Source organism: Sphaeramia orbicularis, chromosome 4 (genome assembly GCF_902148855.1).
Source record: "Sphaeramia orbicularis chromosome 4, fSphaOr1.1, whole genome shotgun sequence".
In the NCBI taxonomy this organism is placed as follows: Eukaryota; Metazoa; Chordata; class Actinopteri; order Kurtiformes; family Apogonidae; genus Sphaeramia; species Sphaeramia orbicularis.
In genome coordinates, this window is record NC_043960.1 from 46,074,453 (window position 1) to 46,096,490 (window position 22,038).

The 22,038-nt window shown below is 39.7% G+C and overlaps 1 protein-coding gene across 1 annotated transcript in view; it reads right to left on the reverse strand.

The window, feature by feature from the left end:
- agbl4 (AGBL carboxypeptidase 4) overlaps nt 1-22,038 on the reverse strand; it is a 460,789-nt gene that overhangs the window by 192,993 nt on the left and 245,758 nt on the right. Inside the window, exon 5 of the mRNA XM_030132962.1 lies at nt 15,663-15,879. Within this exon, the coding sequence (XP_029988822.1) occupies nt 15,663-15,879 (217 nt within the window). The remainder of the gene's footprint in view (nt 1-15,662; nt 15,880-22,038) is intronic.

Below are 22,038 nucleotides of genomic sequence, written 5' to 3' on the forward strand. Positions count from 1 at the left end.
GGACACACCGCGCAGCCCTCTACGCGCTGCGCACTAATATGTTTTTTGCCCATTTACAACAAATTAAGTTTCCCTCAAAGTGAATTTCAAGCTTGGCTGCCTTTGGAGGGCGAGCAACTCTCTTTTCATTAATTTTCATTCTTTTCCCCTGAACAAATGATCTACTGTACAGGCCGCTGTGCGTTCACTCTCCTCTGCCTGTCTGATTCCTTTTCTTGTTTTCTCCCTCCTTTGCATTCTTCTTCTTTTTCCTGCTTGCAAGTAAATTTGGGCTGGGCAATGGAAAGCAATTACACTGTCACTAAGGTGTATTCTGATTTATTAAAAGCCCTGAATGCTATCTGTTTCGTCCCGTCTTTGTGTCCATCTTGGGAGCTGAGTCCTGACACCCAAATGAGAAGGAGTGAGCCCCCATCCCCCCACTCCCACAGCTCCATTCTAAGAGTCATCAAGGAGCAGACGAGGACAGATAGACTGTTGTAAAACGGCTGCGAGTATGGGAATAGATTTGCCTCTGAAACCCAAGAGGTGAGACATTAAAAAAGACAAAGGGAGGCGCAAAGACTACGATATGTCTTATGCACAGGCTCAGTTTGAAATTCTATTCTTCCTCTTTAATTTCATAAGCCAGGTCTTCAACTATCCACCAGCCCATAGAACTGAAGACATCAGCCTTTCAAAGAACTTTTCATTAGCTAAACTCCCATTCAGACTGGGAGGAGTTAGTCAGACAGAGGGGGAATAGGGACAGAGCGCTAAGCCATTAAGGTGTGAATAAGTTCCAATTTCCAAAATAAATATTATCTCTGTCTGAACAACCCAAAATCTGTGTGCTTTTTGTGCCAACATTATAATAAGGATCAACAAGGGGTCAGTGCTGCGTGAACACCACGCCATCAAATTCACACAGCTTCACCTGGGACACATTCATCTATTTATCTGCCATATTTTTCCAGATACCATTGACCCACACTGTGTAAAACTGTAAAGTTAATCACAGCTCAGGCAGCGGGCGCCCAATCTGGACTCCCGGCTTTCACAGTAGGCAATGCATTAACAGCCAGGCCTAATGCACTCCCCGCCTTTTCTCCAGTCCTCACCACCTCGCCCTCATTACCACGTTTTTGATCAGCAGAGATGTGGAGGAGATGCGGCAGTAGGGATGTGTAATAAAGCATCTAGTATCCTAGGGGAACCATCGGTTAGAGATAAGAGGTCATGCAGCACTATAATGTAAAGACATAGATCATAAAGCTGCTTATCTCCTGCTCCCTCTGGACCAGCCTTCTTAGTCAACGGTCTGGGGCAGGAGGACGGTCATGGCGTCTCAGATTCCAGCACTAGACGACAGATTGCACCGTGTTGGCACGAAACGTCTCAAAGAATAAGGGTCACTCACTAATGAAGTGAAACAGAAAGCAGCATAAACACAGGAAATGTTGCCAAGGAACCTGCAATGATACAATGATGACCTTTCCTTCTTTGAGAAAATTCCTCAGCGTTATGGCGCGGCGCTGCTGAAGGCAGTGATTAACATATTATTAGACGATAAAGAGCCCAGCTCTTTCATCTAGATACCTGGTCTGCTGCCAAGGAAAATGCATAACTTCCTGAGGCCAACAGCAAACAATTCATGACAAATACAAAAAAAGAAAAAAAACAAAACAGGGAAACAAAATGGCAAAGAGGTAATGCAAGAACCCATTAAGCTAACATCAAGCAGGAGAAAAACACAAGGAGTAACTTCATTAGTGAAAAGTTTTGTAAAGTAAAAATATAAAGTCAAAATTAAATTTCCACTGGCTGATATAGCTGCATTCCTTAGGTTGCCTTGTCTTTTTCTTTTGCATTTTTCTCCTTTAAAAACCACAGTTTTCTTCCTGTTTGATGTTTAGGCCACAGCTAATGCATTCATGAACAGTCTGCCACTAAAGGAAAAACACTCTTATCTGGAGCTGTTTACCTCTCAGCTTGGGGAAAAGCAGTTTACCTACTTGAGTGGTGCCAGCATGCTCCAGTCTGTCCTGAATATATGCTAACAAAGCTACACAACTGTGTATGTTAGAGGAATATCTAACGAATATTTCTAATCTCCAGCCCAGTCCCATCAGTCTCATTTGTAAATGGCATTGTATTAAATAATATAGACACTTTAATAAATACTTTTTGCTTATACAGTACATGTTTATATCTTTGCAGTATTCACGTCATATCAATTTTAAAGTCATGACGATTCAATACAAATGTTTAATTCCACACCTTCAGTCCACATCCTTTTAACCAGAAGTGCCTTATTGCACTAAAATGGGCATCCTATCAAATCTAGATCAGAACTTGGTGAAGACCCCCTCTTGTATTTTGACCTGAAACACCTGTATCACTACAATGACTGCATTCACCCTGATTCAACACAATAGCTTACAACCACAGTAAAGGTTCAATGTCTAATATAGTAACGTCTAACTTCAACGTTTTGGATTGAACTGAACATCCCTTCCCCCTCCCCAATGGCTAATAAAAATGTGTTAAGTATGTAATCATTTCTCATTTGATGGTACCTTAATGCTTGATTTCAGTTCCGTAGATACTTTTCAACTGACCCCTTGATGATGAGACACATCAACATTAATCCCACAAAATTCTACACACTAAACCTTGACATTTTCTTGCTGTTTTCCTCTTTTGACTTCTTTCTTTGTCTTTTGATTTGTTGATTCATATGTACTTTTATGCACTTACTGTAACAGCTGAAGACAAATATTAATGTACCTGTGGATGATGGTAGAATGATATTGATGTGAAATTCAACATAACAATTAACTACCACTAAGACTACTACTACTACTACTAATTATTATTATTATTATTATTATTATTATTATTATTATTATTATTAATATTATTATTATTATTATTATTATAATAATAATAATAATAATAATAATAATAATAATAATAATAATAATAAGTTTAGTCATGTCAGTATTTACTAAAGTTGTTTTGTAACTGGACACATGAGGTTGTTGAAGTTACCTGAGGTAATGATTTTATTGAAGGATTAAAAATGTGCTCCAGTGGCGTCATATCAGATGTGTTTTTGTCTTTTTTTTGCCCTTGTGTGATTGGATCACAGAATGTGTCATGAGTTCATGTGAAGTGTGTTAAAAGGGCATTTGTGCCATGGGTGACTGGGTCTATTGAGGAGATGACACCTGAGGGAACACACTTTGATTCTGGTGACTGACTTTAAACTGTTGGAACCAAAATCTGTAGAAAAAAAAAAAAAAAGAGAATATGAAAATCAACACCTTCCTTCTGCAGCCCTCTCCTCGCAACAGTCTTACCCATTCCCCTCTGTCATGGTACCTACTTAGAACATCATACAGCAATCAGGCCACACAGGTGTGCCAAAGCCTCTTCTACCAATGGGGTCAAAGGTCCCAACACTCAGAACACCTGTTCCTGGAGCGACCATTTTAAAACACCCTGAGTCACAGTGGCTTGTTTCAGACTAGTGTGGAAATCCCAACTCCTCCCAAAGATTCAGCTTCTCCTAATGTAAGGCTATTCAAATCTAGTCCTTGAGGGCTGGTATCCTGCATGTTTTAGAGGTTTCCCTCTTTCAACATACCTGGAAGAGAGAAACCTCTAAAACATGCAGGATGCCAGCTCTCAAGGACTGGATTTACCTACCTCTGTCCTAAAGGAAGACCTACCTTTCATCTGTAATAATGGTATGTTCCTTTGATAAAAGAAAGCAAGGTTTTTTGAATGGATAATATAATGTTGTGAGTTGTTTTAACTTGAAACTTGATGTTTTTATAAAGCAGAAATGTGTTTAACTAGGTAAGTCAAGTTTTTTTGTACTGATAATATAAAATAAATATTTGTTTTAACTCACAGTTTTAAGTTGCAACGACAAGTGATTAATAGTTTAATCAACTTTCATAACTTTGAAAAGAAAGTTGGGACAATGAGAACATTGTAGTGAAGTCATCTTTGAGAAAACTCAAAAATCTCTTGCATCATGTTGCCTTGATATTTTACGTTTTCTCAACTTTTTCTTTTTTACAGTGTGAAAGCACAGCCAAGGAGTGGATGCAGAGGTCTCATATCCTCTCAGACTATTTGATTTACTAGGTACTCAAAGGACATTATTAAATTTTTCTCAAGTAACATTAACCCATAAAGACCCAGTGCTACTTTTGTGTCAGTTCCCAAATAATTTTTTCTCTGTATTTAACCTTTCTTAAGTGATTTGTCACCATTTACAATAATATTATTCTATGTATTTTGCATATTTTTCAGTGAATATCATGTATTTTCCTATATTTAATTTACTGATCATGTAGATGGTCATTAAAGCTCAGTTTGAAGTTGAAGGTTATTATATCAGAAACTGAGAAAACTGAAGAAAAAATGACTTTTTCAGCAAAGATATCAGTAACTGAACATAAAACAAGTGTTTCCATCCACTGTCACTGATCCGACTCCATGGGTTTTACTGGTGAATCAATGTTGTAGAAGATGACGGTGTTTCCACATTCACTCTGAAGCCTCTGAACATCCAAATGGGTCATATCTGATGACCATGAAAAGATGGTCAATAAACCGTATTTTACACCAATTATTACTTGTATTGATAGGATTAATGGATCAACAGGTATTAAACAGTTTAGATAAGTACATGGTTTTGGTCGCCGGTGGCTGTTTAGATCTTTATGGGTTAAAAAACTATCTTTTTCCTGATTCCACTCACAGAAGACCCTAACATTAAAGTCACAATGCTTATGACACGTCAACACACACACAGTGTCAGCTGATTAACATCAAAAATTTGGTGCTGTACACAAAACCTGACAACAGTGTAGTATCTATTCTATTTGTACATCGACAGAAAATAAATAAATGAATAAATAAATACATACATACATACATACATACAAATTGAAATGATTATGATGCTTCGGTTTGCAGCTGTGTCCTCCCGACCAACAGCACATTGGTTATTCAGGTGCTGAAGGACTCTTCATTACAAACCAATCAGAGCCATTCACACAACGTCTCCACTGTCAAGAACTAAGCTCTCAGAGTCTGCCTTCAGAGAGAGGCTGGCATTAATTAGTTAACAATAATTAAAACTGGCACTTCATCACAATGGATAATGTTACATGTCATCATGATGACAATGTAAGATGGGCTAAATCTTTGTTCGAAAGATATGAACGGTGTCAGTCACTGAGCGCCACACATATTTGGAAACTAATGGGGATGGAGTAAGACTCCTAATGCCATAGAAGACTTTTTATATTGTTTATTATATATTTAAGTTCAGGCCTGAGAAAAACGTGGCCCTACAAGGTGGAGATGTAAAAGTGAAATAATGAAATACCTAATGTGCTAGAGAAAATGCAGGTGTAACATTAGCGCAGTGACGTGGCTTTTCTGTGCTGTGTTTCCTGTGTTTCCTGTGTCTCCATCAGTTTGTCTGACCCGACTCGTCCAATGTGGCTGCTGACCTTCTCTCTGAACGGCTGGAGTGGCTATTGATTGGATCTTGGCACACAGTGTACAAACACAGAGATAAGGACAGAGAGAGAGAGGCAACCAGGCAGATACAGCTGCAGTGCCCACTCCACTCCACTTCCCTCCTCTGGCTCCACTCAAGAAAAAAAAGAAAAAGAAAAAATCTGTTGGAGACTGCACTCCCACTGAGCAGACACCCAGACATGGTACCTGAACACTGATAGCACACAGGATTAGCTCTAAAATTCAATCACAACACTTTAAGTCATGTTAAGTCACTGCAGCTGACAGTGACCACTGCTTTCTGCTCAACACTGTACAAGTGATCTCTCATAATCTTACTTTGATTTCTGAGATTTCAACAAAAAATGAACTCTAGAATACTAGGTTCCTGGACATTATCATTTCAAAGTTCCATACTGTCCCAGACTCTAGTCACTGTAGCTTATACAAATCTATTAACACCAAAACATGGAGTCCATTTCCCACAGACTTAGACATTCTGTCTCCCTCTACATGCCATGAAAACACATTGTGTCTGTACCATTAACTTATTTTATCTGATAATAGAACAGGGGCCAAAAAACAAAACAAAAAACAAATAAAAAACAACTCTTTTTCCATATTTATCCAGACCAGGAAAATATTAAAATCAAATCTATACTCCTCAAATGCATATATGAGAAATAAAAAAGAACAGATAGTTCATAGCTGTACTACACTAGAGTTTTTAGGTACAGCTCCTTTACTGAATATTTATTTTTCAGACAACTTTTTGGTTTTGTACTCAACATTTTAACAAGAATGTTTTGGAGGTAGGCTTGTTACTATAGTTATAATACATTTAAGGGGAAGTGTTTATTATTTTTATTTAGTATCATTGCATGCCTTCCCGACATCAAGACTGTTTTGAACAGAAATATTTTATCATAATTCTTTTCAGTATAATGTTACTCTATAGTAACACTCATAGTCTTCTCATTATATTAATATAAAAGAGGGTTCATTTTGCTTTGCAAATAAACAGCTGAAACAAATGACCTTCTATTCATTATTATCATAATAATAATAATAATAATAATAATAATAATAATAATAATAATAATAATAATAATTATTATTATTATTATTATTATTATTATTATTATTATTATTATAGCTACTATTTGGCCTACTTTTCTTCTTACTTTTTATTCTGAGTACAATTTCAGAGCCTGAATATTTTCAGTTTTAATTTGAGGTTTTATTTTCATTTTTCATATGTATATGCACTACCTGAGTAAAGGGTGTATATACGTTTGCCACCTCTGGATTTAACCCAGTAAATGGTCCAGATCCTTCCATAATTACTGAAGCGATTCATATGTTCCAGGTGCAATACGTTCTTTAACCCTTTAACAGATGCAGCTTTTCATGTCTTAAAATACTGTCAGTAGGCATATCCCCCGGTTGTGTTCTGGTGAGTCCAGATTGACCCAGTTCCAGTGGGGGATGGAGTGATTACCCATCATGCCTAGTGCCTACAGTCCAAGTCTGTGGGGGCAGTGATTACCCATCATGCTTTGTGCCTACAGTCCATGTCTGTGGGGTAAGTGTTCTGATGTGGAGTTGGTTCAGCGGATTCAGGTCTGGGTTCAGTCACGTTCTGTGTCCATAAACTGAGGTCAGATGAACCTGAATAAACTGAACACCCAGGGTTTTTCCTCACTGATGACACAGACGTATTCCAAGACGACAACGTCAGGCTTCATCAAGGTCAAACTGTAAAGGAGTAATTCAAGAGCAGGAGGCATCACCTTCACACATGGACTGGACACCACAGAGACCTGAAGCCCACTGAGACAGGTTTGGGATGTGATGGAGACTGTACACAGTGGTCTGACTCTCCAATCATTAACAGAAAGTCAAAGACAGAAATGATTGTAATTCTGGATGGAATGTAGTGATATTTCTTATGCCACTGCATATGTCTCATACGACATAAATAATGCCACAGAGAATGTGTCCTGTAATCAAAGTTAAAGGCCGTCCAGTGTGTTTTTGGTCAGTACTCACAGTACAGCGTCCAGTGAGGACTCTTCTGGTCCAGGTTCGGCGTCCTCCAACCTTGAGGCTGGTCAGTGGCCCGTCCACTGTCACACCCTCACATCTCTCATTTACACTTTCTGTCCATCTGGTCTCCAGGCAGAGGCTGTGCTGTGTCATAAGTGACTAATAGTGTCACAGTCGTCGCCCCCCCCCCCCCCACACACACACACACACACACACACACACACACACATACCATCACAGGAAAAAACTCAAACTGCTACCTCTCTGCAACTCCAGCTTACTGGAGAGGGGAGAAAAAAAAAATGCTTTGTCAACAGTAAGGTGGGCAAATAGGGTGCTTTCAGTTCCAGATGGCCAGGAGACAACTGGAGAACTGAACAAGAAATGAGGAAAAAGTCTGAAAGAAGGAAGCAGTCGGCATCTTTTCAAAGAGGCTTGTTAGTACTGTAGTGGGTCAAATGTGTGTTGTCTCTGTGTGTCTCTACGGACACTGACGCCTGGGGGGGGGGGGTGTCAAACAGAGAGCATTACTCAGATATTGTCAGGACAGTCAGAGAAATGGAATATACTTACATTAAGAAGTTGGGCATGTGGAATAAAAATGAGGAATAAAAATGTGGAAAACAATCTCTCCGATGAGGAAAAGCAGCTTCTCTGATTGGACATTATGAAAACCTTAATACAATGATGTTTGGAAATATTTAACAGATGAAAAACACGCTTGACGAGATTATTTATCATGTTAGTAAAAACATTTAGATGTCCCATAGTTTGACTGATCAGGTTCTAGAGGCCAAACACCAAGGTCACTGTGAACTTAAATATTCAGTTGGTCTCAAGTTTACACTTTAGAGGTCAAAGGTCAAAGATCAAGGTCAAATTAACTCAACACTGTCAATTGGGATGTAAGCTGGGGCGCCAATAAGGGGGGGTAAACATGACAAATTCATGGGGCCCAGCATTTGTGGGGGGCCCATAGGGTCCAGTGGATACAGGGTAGAAGTTCTGAAAATTTTGTGTCAGGTTCACTGTAAGAGAGGCATATAAATCAGGAGTCGGACGTTGAAAGCATGTTAAGTTTCAGTTTCGTTTCACGCTAGCGTAAGAAACGTTATGTATGGACCGCACCCCCACCCCACCCCGCTCCAACAGATCGACAAGACATTAAATTTTATGAAGGGTCCACAAAGTTTCAGAATCAGAATGTCTTTATTATCATTGTACAAGTACAATGAAATTGCCTTTCATGGGGCCCACAACTGGTAGCAGGGCCCCTGGATGTAAGTATAATGACACATCTGACTGAACTGACAGTTCTTATATTATTTTCTTCACATAGACTGTATGAGAATACTGGACAAAACATTTGTGATGACAATGATTATTTTGTGAAGTGCAATTTTAAAGCCTCAATATGGACCACATACTGTACATCATCAAGTTAGTTTTACAGAAACAACAGGGTAAAGTTGGAGGCGAAGGGGGATGAACCAAGGACTTACTGAAAATACTGACACAATCCACAGTATAATAAGGAACACTATTAGTCATTTCGGATATTTTATAAATGTTAACACATACAGTTTGTTTGATCACAGTAAAGTTCAACTTGTGAAATGTGCAAACACATTAATTACAGCTTCCTGCGCTTCCTTAATTAGCAGGTTAGCTGAAAGACCATGTAATTCAATATGAGTTAATACGAACATCTGCTAATGCAGTGAAGTTGTGCTGGTTACTGTAATTAAATTCCAGTTAGCTTCACGACAGAATGACAGATGGATTAAAGCAATAAGATGCAACACAAAAAAAACTTTGGATGTTCTAAACCTGTGTCTTATGTCATAGTTCACCTCCGCAGAGGGGTAGATGAACAATAGAAACCTACAGCTACCTTCACACCAGGCTGTAAACATGTAAACTACAGCATTAAAGTTCCTCATTATAACACGGGGGTCTATGAGATTAGATCATGTCACATGTTTCCATCAAAATGATGGGAATGTGAATTGTGTCCTTTTGTTGGATATAAGAGCTGCTTTCATTATTTCTGACTCAGTACTTGCCTGTTTGATTCCTTGCCTGACTCTTCCACTACAATGAAATACTATGGCATGAATAAATGTCACTGAGCATAAAGTGGATAAAACTTTACCATTGACAAAGATATTACTCCGACACTGTTTGACACAGCCTCATCTATAAACATGACTTCTGCCCAAGTCACATCATCTAGATTTTCAACCTCCATGATTCCGAGCGGTGTCAGCGTCTTCAGACTACTTACTGTTATTATTCTGACTGAGACAGCCTCAGCCGCAGAAATGACACACTGTCTTAAGACATGTTAAAAAACCAACATAAGCCACTAGAATGAAACACAAACCCAAATACCTGTACAAATAACCAATCACCACTCGGCTTTGTCCTTCTGTTTTCAGGGTGTGAATATTAGATGTCATGTTAGATGATGAGCAGTAGGGAAAAAAAAACAAAAAAACAAAAAAGTTTGCTTTCATTGGGAGAACTGTGGGGAGTGGGGGTTCCCACCCGCTGTGAAATGTAGATGAGAAAGTTTCCTGAACAGGTGAATTCCACTCTCCACTCTTGTAAAGTCTCAATTGGCAGTGAAAAATGAAGTGAAAGTGAAGAGAATGGAGAGGCTGATGTGGAAATGATATTCAAATCCTCCTGGTTTGCCCTTTTCATTCACCACAGAACTGTTACATCTCTGCTCCCGTCTCTGTCCTGATAAATCTCTCCCTCTCTCGCTCACTCTCTCTCTCACTCTCTCTCTCTCTCTCTCTCTCTCTTTTCCTCTCAATTAAACTGACTTTTCTACTAGTGCATCTCAACTGAAGTGGATTCAGTCTGGCTCAATGCAACCTGGCAAATTCAGTTCGTTCTGCTTTGGTGAATGTCAGCTCAGGTAAGATAATGAAAATAAACACTCTTCCACTCATTATGATAACAAGAGCTGCAGGTAAAAAATTAATAGAAGCTGACCTTTTTTTTGTTACAGTATCTGAAGCTGCCAGTGCTGGATGGATGGATGAGATTTTGTACTAAGGAATAAATTACAGAAAACAAATTAGTCAGCAAGATATAAGAATGGCTGTGCAAATGGCCCAGGCTCTTATTTCCATCCTTACGAGATAACTGTACCCATTAGAAGGTTAAAGCTACTGTAGTGGCCCTGCAAAGACTGCTGGGAAAATGGAAGCGGTCTGTCTTTAAACTTTGATGCAGTCACAAAGCTCTCCTCATCTCTTCCCCTCTGACCTTTGTGTGTCTTTGTGAGTCTGTGTAAGTCTGTGCATGTGTGTAGAGTTGCATATGAGCATGAGATAGATGGGGGGGGGGGGGGGGGGGGCAGACAGAGACAGAGATATGAGGGTGGGCTGGGCTGTCTGCCACCCAGGCCCAGAGAACATAAAGAGAAAAATATGGCCATAAACCCTCTCTATGACTATGAATACTAATACTGACTCTGTGAGCCAAGACAACCCAGTCTGTCCTCTCTCTGTTTTCCACCGCCTCGCTCAGGGGAATGATGCTGCTTCATAATAAAGCTCAAATAGTGTTCTGCACATGAAGAACTCAGCTAGAGTATTTCAACTGTTGTGTCCTACACCGCAGCGGTACAGATCAAGGTTATTATTAGGAATGAAAACTAAGGAAATGTCAAAAACTAGGTGCGATTTTCCCCATATGATAACTGTTTGGCATAAATGGGTAAATATTCCAGTATTTTTAAGTTTGACTCAGTGGTAATATGGCAAAATTGACTTTCACTATTTGTATTGTTGGCTTTTGTTTTCTCTGTGATATGTGACGGGTGAGAAGACTGCATTATAAATAATAGTGCTACTGGTGTTGTTTCTCCCCTCTTGAATCCTTATTTGCCTGTTACATGATGATATTATTGATTGTTTACTCTTTTGTTTGTTTTCAAAACCACTTGTGTGTGTGTAGGTGTATGTGTGTAGGTGTGTGTGTGTGCGTGCGTGTGTGTGTGCATGTGTGTGTGTGTGTGTGTGTGTGTGTGTGTGTGTGTGTGTGTGTGTGTGTGTGTGTGTGTGTGTGTGTGTGTGTGTGTGTGTGAGGGTTCTGGAGTCCATCCCTGCCACCAATGGGTGAAGGTGAACCTTAACATGTAACTGACTGTTTACTATTTCAGAAAAATGTTGTTTATTACGTTTCAGAATACTGTAGTTAAGTGGTCTGATGGAAAACAAGAGCTCCAACCCACCCCCCCACCCCCAACTCTGTTTACAACCTGAAAACAGCACCCAACAGCAGGTAGGTGGTTAAACACCTGATTGTAGCTGCATCAGTAGTTACTGATGCTAAAGAGAATATAAACACAGCAGTTATAAATAAATGTACAGAGCCAGTTTTTGATGTGTCAGTCAGGTGATAATGAATGTATGTAAGTCTACTTTCATTTTATTGTTTTCAATAATCCTTTTGTACCTCTGTATCCAAACATACTCCCTAGTCCCAGTGTAGAATGCAACAGTGGAGTAAATGGAGGTGTAACCAGCCGAACAGGACCAGTCAAAGTTTCCTGTAAAGTAGTTTTACCATCTGATCTGTGTTCACTCTGGAGTCCTGAAAATATCTGCATCTCACTCAAGACATCTTGGCCAGTGAAAATCCTCACGTGGACAAGAAAATAAAAATAGGACCAATGTCCTGTATCTCACTGGCAAAGAATGAATGAATGAATTTGTGTGTTTATGTTAGAGTCCTGTGGTCTTGATGCAGTAGATCAATTTCCCAGTAGAAGTGGGTGGTACTTTCAATAGAGGATAACTCAACTAATTACTTAAAAGTCCATATCTGACTTCCTATCAGTGCTCAATAGTAACTATATTGATATCTCTAACCATTTCCCTGTTATAAGCCATCAAAATATCAAGTATTTAAAATAAATTGTCAAAAATTTTAAAAATCCTAATTTCTCAAAATTGTGAACAAGTTTTATAGACATTGTCCCAAGGAAGCTACTAATAAAATTTGAATTTAATTCCACCAGTAGTTACGTTGGTTTGAAGAAATTGCTTACAAAGACTATGATGATGAAGACAACACTGGACACAGCGCCTTCACAATAACTCATGGCCTACCGGCCAGTGAACTAATAAAAACTATTCCAATGGGCTGCAGTACAAACATACATACTCATTTTACCAGTCGCCATGTGACCAGTAAGTGAACATATTACAGAATGATGATAATGTTCAAACAGCTCTTGTCTGAGCCATTGTAGTGAAGCGTTGAGAGTAGATCTGAAGAAAACAAGTAAAACTGAAAATATAAAGAAAATGTCAACTTATTTCATACTGTACTCAATATGTCTGAATATGAAACCTGCGGTCCAAATCTTTTCTGCCAACACATGGCAGCAAATCACACCTCATAACGACATGATGGAGTGAAGGTTGACAGAAAATATCAGAGTCTGGTTTGGTTACTTTAAATATGTTTGTCTCAGATAAATAACAGCATGTGCTTTCTAGTTTAAGATGATAAAATATGTGCAACATTTCTCCAAGGAAACATCCCATGAATATAAAAGTCCATCTAAAAAGTAAAAGAAGGCTAACCAAGCTTACCTCAACAAGGTAAGAACACTGTGCCCAAGGCTGGACCAAGCTGGAGACTCTTTATATATTTATACCCATACACACTATTCTGGCCGCTGTAGAATTATTTTGGTTCATCCTATCTGATATTAGTCTTTTGTGGACGGTTATTCATCTGTCTTAGGTGCATACATATTTTAAAACTGTGATGTTTTGTCTTGCAAGAGCCAGCCTGATTTCTTTTATTGGTACTGTTAGTGCTGGCTATGGGTAGTTAAAATGAACTAATGAACAAAAAATGAGTCCAGGAAATGAGTTACTTTGACTTACTTTTAACACCTCTAATATTATCAAACCCATATTTCCTCCAGTAGTGCCAAAAGCCTTTATTCCTTTGCACAGAGGAACATACCAAGCCTTTATATGAAGGAGGCTTACATTAAAACTAGACTTGACAGTTTTTCACACCTGCATTGACTGAAATCAAAAATAACACTTCATCTAAGTGATCTAGAACCATGCAGTGCAGTGAACAGCAGGATTATTTTGTTGAATTATTGAATTCAAGTTTGTAGAAGTGAAGACTGAGCTTAACTCAGAACACATGACATGACAGGTACCAGGCGTTCATCCATATTATCTTTTACCAAGCCTTTAAATAAGATCCAGCTTTAAGTTGTTTGCATTGACATGGACACAACTTATCTTTAGAGTCCCAACTGATAATTTGCTCCCAGTTTTAACTGAGGAAATATCACGAAATATCATGATACATATTTATTTCTCTTTTCTTCAGCTAAAACACAAAAACACAGGAAATATGTGCACAGCCTTAAAAGGCACAAAAAACTGAAGTAAATGTATTCTAAAGATTAAAGTCATTATTTATTGTGACCTTTGATTCCATTACATGAAGCAGCACAAACAATTAGAAACATCTGACATGAGTTGAATGAAACCTGGTATAAATCATCATTAAATTAATGTAATAAATCTCACATTGTCGGAACAAAACGGTTAAAGACATCTTAACTACAAAGGGATGTCACACTAAATACGACCACTGTGGTTTTATAGAAGCTGTTTTTAATCTGAAACTAGTTTTTCCTGCTGTTCATACTTCACATATATCCAGATTGGATCAAATACAGACACTTATAAATGCACATGTGTGGGCATTAGAACTATAATAAACCAACAAACAGAATGTTGGAACAGGACTTGTACACAGGACTGTATATATAAATATATACTAGATATATATATAAACAAGTCAATTTGCTTAAATACATTGTGAGATAAGCTCTGACACAGTCATATTTGTATCTAGAAACTGTCATGTAAATAGTGACTGATTAGACTGACAGTGTTCCTAGAAAGCAAGTTTCCACATTTCCAAAGTACAGTCCATTGACTCACATTGAGAATTATGTGAATGTAGAACAAATACAGGGCTGATATTTGGCATTTAGGTTCCGTCTCCACAAAGATTCAGCCCAACACGGACTGGAAAGTGATGATACTAAAGGTAGACTCAGAGGTTTAGGCAGAGCTTTTTAAGGCTGCCACTAGAGTGTGATGCTGAAATTAGCTTTTATTTATTGGTCTGAAAGAACATTGGCTGGTAGTTACTAAGAAAAGGACTTTATTAGTGCAAACTCTGAATGAATTTGTGAATAGCTGGTGCAACTGAACCATAGTTAGAGCCTCTGGGGTCCATACATCAAAATGTGCATCACTGTAGCTGTATTTCACTCAGCGCTACACTGCAGCACTTTAAAAGATTAGATGGATTAAGTTTCCATTTTATTGAGGCTGCGGTGAAGGACCTGGTTCTAAATGTGACCGAGATTATTACCTTAAATATTCACTTCTACATTGTTATTATTCACCTTACAATCAGGAGGTATTTCAAGACATTTTCTTCCTCTTTTTTTAGTCTGTATCATTACCCGTTTGTGTGGCATGGTTTCTAAATTTCAGAGTCCTTTCAGCATTTTATGGTCAGTTGCTCCTTATAAAATACCTGTACTTTCATGGTGCTCTGCTCGCAGCAAGCTTTCCTTGACAAATGTTGGAGGACAGAAGAAAAAGTCGTAATCTCTCAAGCATTTCTAATGAGTTTTTCTCCTACAATTATTTGATAAGAGCAGACAAGACTGGAGGCAGCGTGTATGATACAGCAGCTCCTACTGCTGAGGTGAGAGCTCTGCTGATTACACACAGAGGCATTTATACTGACACGCACGCACACACACACACACACACACACACACACACACCTACAGGCTTACAGTCCGTCATCTAAGAGTGCAACACTCCTAATAATAACATGAGAGGCTGAAGTTATAACCGGCAGGCACACCTAACTTACCAATCTGGGACTCCTTATTCTGAACACACACACCTACATTTTGCCTCCTTCCTATCACTCTGCTTCAGCTACAACTATTAGTCCTCCGTAACACACAACCCCGCCCCCTCCAGACTCACCACGCTCAGTCCCAGCTGCTCCCTCTGCAGGTAGGGCAGGTTCCTGCGCTCCAAACTGGCCAAGTAGTGCTGCAGTCTGGAGTAGGTGTAAGGGTAACAGTAGGCGAACTGATAGACGTCGTCCTCCCGGTCGAAGCAGAAGGCAAAGGACATGACGTAGTTGCGGCGGTGGTCTGGGCAGCGATAGTAGTAGACGTTTTTAGGGGGAAGCCTCTGCCTGCAATGAACAAAGATCCATTAGTATAGAAAGAAAGGAGGTTGGAGGATTTGAAGTTTAGGCCGGATAAAATGTGTGGAACATTGGCAGCACATTTTCCCAAGAGAAGGGGAAAAGTCCATGCAGTTTACAGATAAGATAGAAGTAATATACAGAGAGTTCAAAGAACAATTTAAGGGGATTTAGGAAGAAGTGATTGCAGAAATGGAATACTCATAATTATGATCCCACAAACATGTGAAGTGTTCTGCTTTTGTTGCCTTCGACTGAGGTGTTTCTATTTACAGAGGGAGCTGGTCACCATTTTGTACAGTGACTCTGCAAGGACTTCACCTTCTTCCTGCAGTTTTATGCCATGTATCAGCCAGGGTTAAGGTGCGTTACTGCCTCCTACAATCTGTGAGTGTGAACCACAGTACATATCCAACTAAAGCTGCAATTTAACGACACCGGGAATGAAAATGTACAATTATTAATAATCATTCAGTTGGGCTGAGAGAACATGACACTTTTGCATCTACTTCTTCCCTGTGTTTGTGGAACTATAGAAAACTGAGCCCATAACACCGTTTGTCTAATCACAGGTAAGGGTTAAATATGTGACACAACCTGGACACCATTCTACTGCACTACATCATGTCTCAACACAGAAGCTCAAAAAAGTGTCTTCCCTTTCCAATAAACAGCATAAACAAAGCCAGGTTCATCTGAGTATGTTTAGTCTTGTGATCTGGACTGAGAGGAGAGAGCTCCAGAAAGAAGTGGAAAGAAACTCTGCCATTTTCTATCTTTATTTTTCCGCTTGCAGCTATAACTAGAAATCCAAACTTGGACAAAACAAATCATCAGTACCTCTGCCTCTTGCATTCACTGTCGATGCAATAGTATCACTCACTGAACCCTTAGGAAATTAGGGCAAGATTAGAATCTTTACTGTACATTCTGCTTTTATTTTCAACTATTTCATAATAGGTGGGGTGTCATTACATTTCTTTCCACGTATGCGTAAAAAATATTTCTAAAAAAATCATTAGAGCATATAGCTATTATGAAAAATCTAAACTCTGCCCCAGGATAATACATATAATTGTTCAAATATTACCAGTGGCAATGTAGATGTCTTTGTAACATAATGTGAAGGCTCTAGTGTTCATGCAGGCGGCTGTATGCTCCACCTCTATTTCTCCTTCATCCTCCACCTTTCCTGTTTTCCAATCTTCTTCCAAACCTCTGCCATCTTGTCCTGTCACTCACCAGCTCTGCCTTGACAGTCTATGGGAACAGGAGCAAGCATGGGGAACAACAGCGCTGCCGAAGCATTTCTGGCATATTCTCTGAGAGAGGCGGATAAAAGGAGGAGGAAGATGAAGATGATGATGAGTGATTGGTGGGTTTGGGGTGCTGTTGGGAGCAGGAAGAAAGGTGGAATAAGGAGATAAGCAGAAGATGAGAGAGCATGGCGATGGCAGATCTGGGCCTGATAGGGGTATATGTGGGAAGGGGCGGTGGCTGTGTGATGGCAGGTAGGGATGGCTAGTGAGCTAGCATCTCTGGCAAGAGATCAGATGAAGATGCTATCGGGGGGCTGTGATAGGAACAGTACCTGATAATCAACAAACAGGACAAACTGCTCTGCGCTAACTCTGACAGACTCAACTTCTCTCTGTGTGACTCACCCTGAAGACCGAGGACAGAAGGGAAACACATGACAGTTTTATGCGTTTGCTCAGACACCTCATACATCAGCCCAGGCTATGGACTCGCATAGAAATACATGGTGAACACACTCGCATTTTCAACTCTCCAACATGTCCCTGCAGGTAGCTAGTTAAACAGAAAACTAAATCACTCAGTCTCTATTAGACAGGGAGTAAAACAAAGCATGAAAAAGGCAAAGAAAGTCAGGGCTGATTATTCCTTCGGAGAAGAAGAAAGGCGAATGTATCTGCATGTGGATGTGCTATCTCAGCAGAATACTAATGTACCACCACGCCCTGCCTGCCCACAGGACTCAGCTCTACAGCCCCGTCTTTCTTTCTGCAGAGCTGGACAAACACGCAGAGAGAAAAAAACAGTCAGAAATACATAGAGCTTTTTCTTTTTTCTTTTTATAATCCCAAATCAGAAAAAATGAGACACATTGGAAAATGCAAGTAAAAACATAAAGCAGTATCTTGACTTGTAGTTCATGTACTGTCTGATCAAGTTTATTTCATTATAAAATATATGTAAGTGATGAGCAGGTTCAGGCATGAAACACAATCCAAAGAATATGGTGAAGTAACTTTGAAACAGCTGATGTGAACAGGTGATTGCAGCATCCTCAAAAGTCACATTTCTAGGAGCAAAGATTTAGGAATACTAAGAATTAAACAAAAAACAAATAAATACACAAATAAATAAATGAATGTTTAAAAAGTAAGTTGTTTGGATATTCTATCCTCTACAGTGCAGAGACAGTCTTTCAAAGCCTTTTGAGGTGACTCTGAGTTTTGATATTGAATGTAAAAAGTAAAATGAAAACTAAATGAAACCTAATACAGTGACTCCATATCAACACCACATCAAGAACCATCATTCATCTAGACCAGATAGAACCAAATGGGTCAGGATTAATGTGAGCACTTGCAGCGATAAATGCCCTTCAGGGTACTGAGCCAAAAGGAGGCCTATGTTAGTCTCATGCACTTCTCTGGATCTGGGATGGACCAGCATTCAGTGGAAATGTGGACTATCTCAGACCGACCAGTATCCAGGTCCGTTAGAGGAAATGGACAAGGAGGAGCATTCAGACCGTTATGAGTCAAGAGGCCAGGGTCACTCATAGTCTAGGTTTGCACAAGTGCCCTGACATGACATCGACACTTTGGAGCAACACATGCCTTTTTTGGGGACATATATATGCATATTTTAACCAATCCACATTAAACTATATCATGTACACATTCCAAAGGCCTGGCTAAGGGAGAAGAGGGTGCAAGTGAGTGATCCAGTAAAAACTTTTCCTTGTAGAGAATGTGTGGAGCATCTTGAAATACAAAATGTGACAACTAATACCCTGTAGAGATTCACACTGTAAGACTTGTTTTCAGGAAGAATGGGACAAAGTGACACATAATATATGTTATCACTTGGTGTTTTAAGTGAAATGAAGTAGCATCATGTCAAAGTGGTGAATGCTTTACTAAACCAGCGTTTTCACAGTGAAATGTGAACACTTGTCCCCCAGAGTAATTCAGAAAAGAGATAATAAATCAACCAGTCTTCTGTTTATTTTTTTAATGTTTTAATGTTTTTAATGTCCAGTTTTTGTAATTGGGCTCATAGTAACATAATGCTTCTATTACTGCTGAGATAAGTCATGTTGTGTTTGAAGTAGAACACAGTGTGAATAAAAGTGACCAGCAAAGGACAGAATAGACTTCCAATGACACTGTCACGGATGCATGTAGACACATACAAACCCAGCCTCACTCTGGTGCATTGCTGTGGTGCCAGGCCTCCAAGGTGCAGGTTAATTAAAATAAGATGACACCTCACCTCTTTACATATCTCCCTGTTTGGCTCTGCCCATCCATGCAATCCCAATTCCCCCTGTTTCTCCTTGTCTTTCCCCTCTTCTGGGCTGTGTGTGACCTTGCCGCAGACTGGAAAAGTCCTGGCTATTGATTTTAATTACTGCTGCTTGTCCCATCACAGCATTATGGTTATAGGCCAGAGAAAATAGCTTTGCGTGGCTTCATAAGAAAAGAAAAAATGAAGAGGGGCTACAGACTACAGGTAGAAGCCTGCTTTAGGTAACACAGTCACGCACACAAATAGAAAAATGCACAAAATCTTGTGCACATGCACAGTAATGCACATAGTCCCTTTGGTTTTTATCTAAGCGGTGGCTGCTCCAGCTCGGCAGCTGGCAATTTGTTTTATCTAAATGGTACCTCCCTGTGCCTCTCCCCTGCCCATCTCTTGACGTGGTACAGTGCCGTCGTTCCCAAACAGAATTATCACTGTGTGGGATGAGGAGGGAAAAAAATGGAGAAGCTTCCCCCAGATGATAACGGGCTCACACGTGGTTTTACAATTCAGTGATTACAGAGACACAGAGAAACACACACATACAGAGACGCAAGAATATGCAAAGAGCTGCAAAGCAAAACAGGGCAGCAAATTCGCACCGTATGTGTGTTACATCAAGGTCATTCCTTTGACAGTGAGCTGTGGGACAAGTTAACTTCCACAGCTTCGCATCACAGCCTGAAAGAATAAAGAGGAAGACGCAGAGCAAAGGAAAACAGAGAGAATGAAATACAAGACAACGGCGGAGAGAGGCTGACAAATAGAGAAAGAGACAGGTAAACAGACAAAGTCAGAGGAAAAAGGGACAAAAAAGACAAGGATAGAAAAGAAAAAGGAGGAGGGTTGATAGAGCTAGCAGGCAGCCTTTAGCGAGGTGTCACTTTGCTTCCTGGGCTTTTCTACTTCTGAACCATTGGTAGCTACAAACCGCCGCTCTGATTTTGATGGCGCTGGCGTCTCTCTGAAGTTTCAAGATGAAGGTTTATAAATTGGTAGCTTTCATACAGGCGACATCTTGTCTATATTTTTAAATCAATCAAGCGTAGAGGACACGCCAATCACAGCTGCTCCGAGCACTTTCACACACAAAGGCGAACGCACACAGGACACAAACTCGCAAGGCCTGGCTGGTGAAACACACCCGCACAATCACTCATGCAACCCCTTTTTATTTTCTGTTTCACTGTTGTCTCTTTCAGCTTGTCAAACGTTCATCCTGTCAACTGTTAGGAAGGTTAAATGTCTTCCAATATACTCGTGCTGCTGTCAAGCTCCACAAACCCCACCAGCTCATTTAAGGCAAATAGTCAGTGCGTTTGGCAAACATTTCACATTGAATGACATATTTCTTTACTCCCTCTGTGTTACTACGCCAATAATTGAAGAGGCAATATTTCTTGGCACTCTAAAATGATGCCAGATGTTAGATAGGCTCATTGTTTTCAACAGCCCCGTGTTCTTGTTTTGCATACGAGTCAGCCAGAAAACAATCAACAAACAGTGACGTGTTGGGATGTATTTTCATGTGCAAAGCACTGAGTTTATGTGCAAGTTTCTGTAAACATGACAACCCACACATATATTTATATATATATATTCCTGATGCATCCATCTATCTTTTTTGGATGCAAATCAAGTGGCAACAAAGCTTTCAGGAGACACTGTTACTAGGCAACCTGTGCTTGCTTTGTAATTCGGTTGGCTTGCTGTATATTGTATGTGGCGGTACAGTATATTTATAAGACTGCACCTTCATAGGAATGTGCTCAATTCAACCGAGGCCTATGAGGAAAGAGGCCGTAAAGAGGAAAGTCAACGATTATAATTAGGCTCCTCAAGTCCAGTGTTTTTGGTACAGTGTAATCATAACTCTGTTGCACTATGAGCATTGAGTAAAAACTGATGAACCAGGATTAAGGCTGCTGGTAGCATCTTCAAACTAGAAGGAGGAAGAATTTGTAGGAACCAATAACACTTATGAATTATGGACTTTCCTGTAACAAGAGAGATGAGAGTTGCACACCTGCAGAGACAACAGGCCGTTGGCATCCTTCTGAGGTCGGAAACAGCTCTGATGAGGCTGAAACATGACAGAATAAGACACTCTCTGAAGTAAAACCTCCAGGAGGTACAAATCCATCACACAACCCTTTACACAAACTCTTACACATTCACGTCAGTGTGGTCTCAATATACAGTGTTGGGGAATCTACCTTGAAAGCCTACGCTGTAGTTCTTTGGACACAATTATTTCACACTGAAGGTAGTTTCAACAAAGATACTTGAACGACAAATATACTCTGGTAAAAGTAAACTAAAACTTCATAGAATAAACAGAAAACACTCAAGGAGTGGAAACTTTAACTAAATGGCTCTCAGCATCACAACATTCTCAGCAAAAGGCCCACTGGTACAAAACTCACATCTCATCAAAGCAAACATGGCCCTCATTTTCCCCATCCTGTGATTGCCATGAGAATACAGTGTTGTTAATTATTATTTACCAGCGCTAAAAAGTATGGGTTAATAACAAGTTGTAGAATGAGGAGGTACCAGGATCATCTGGCTTGTAAACTGGAGTGA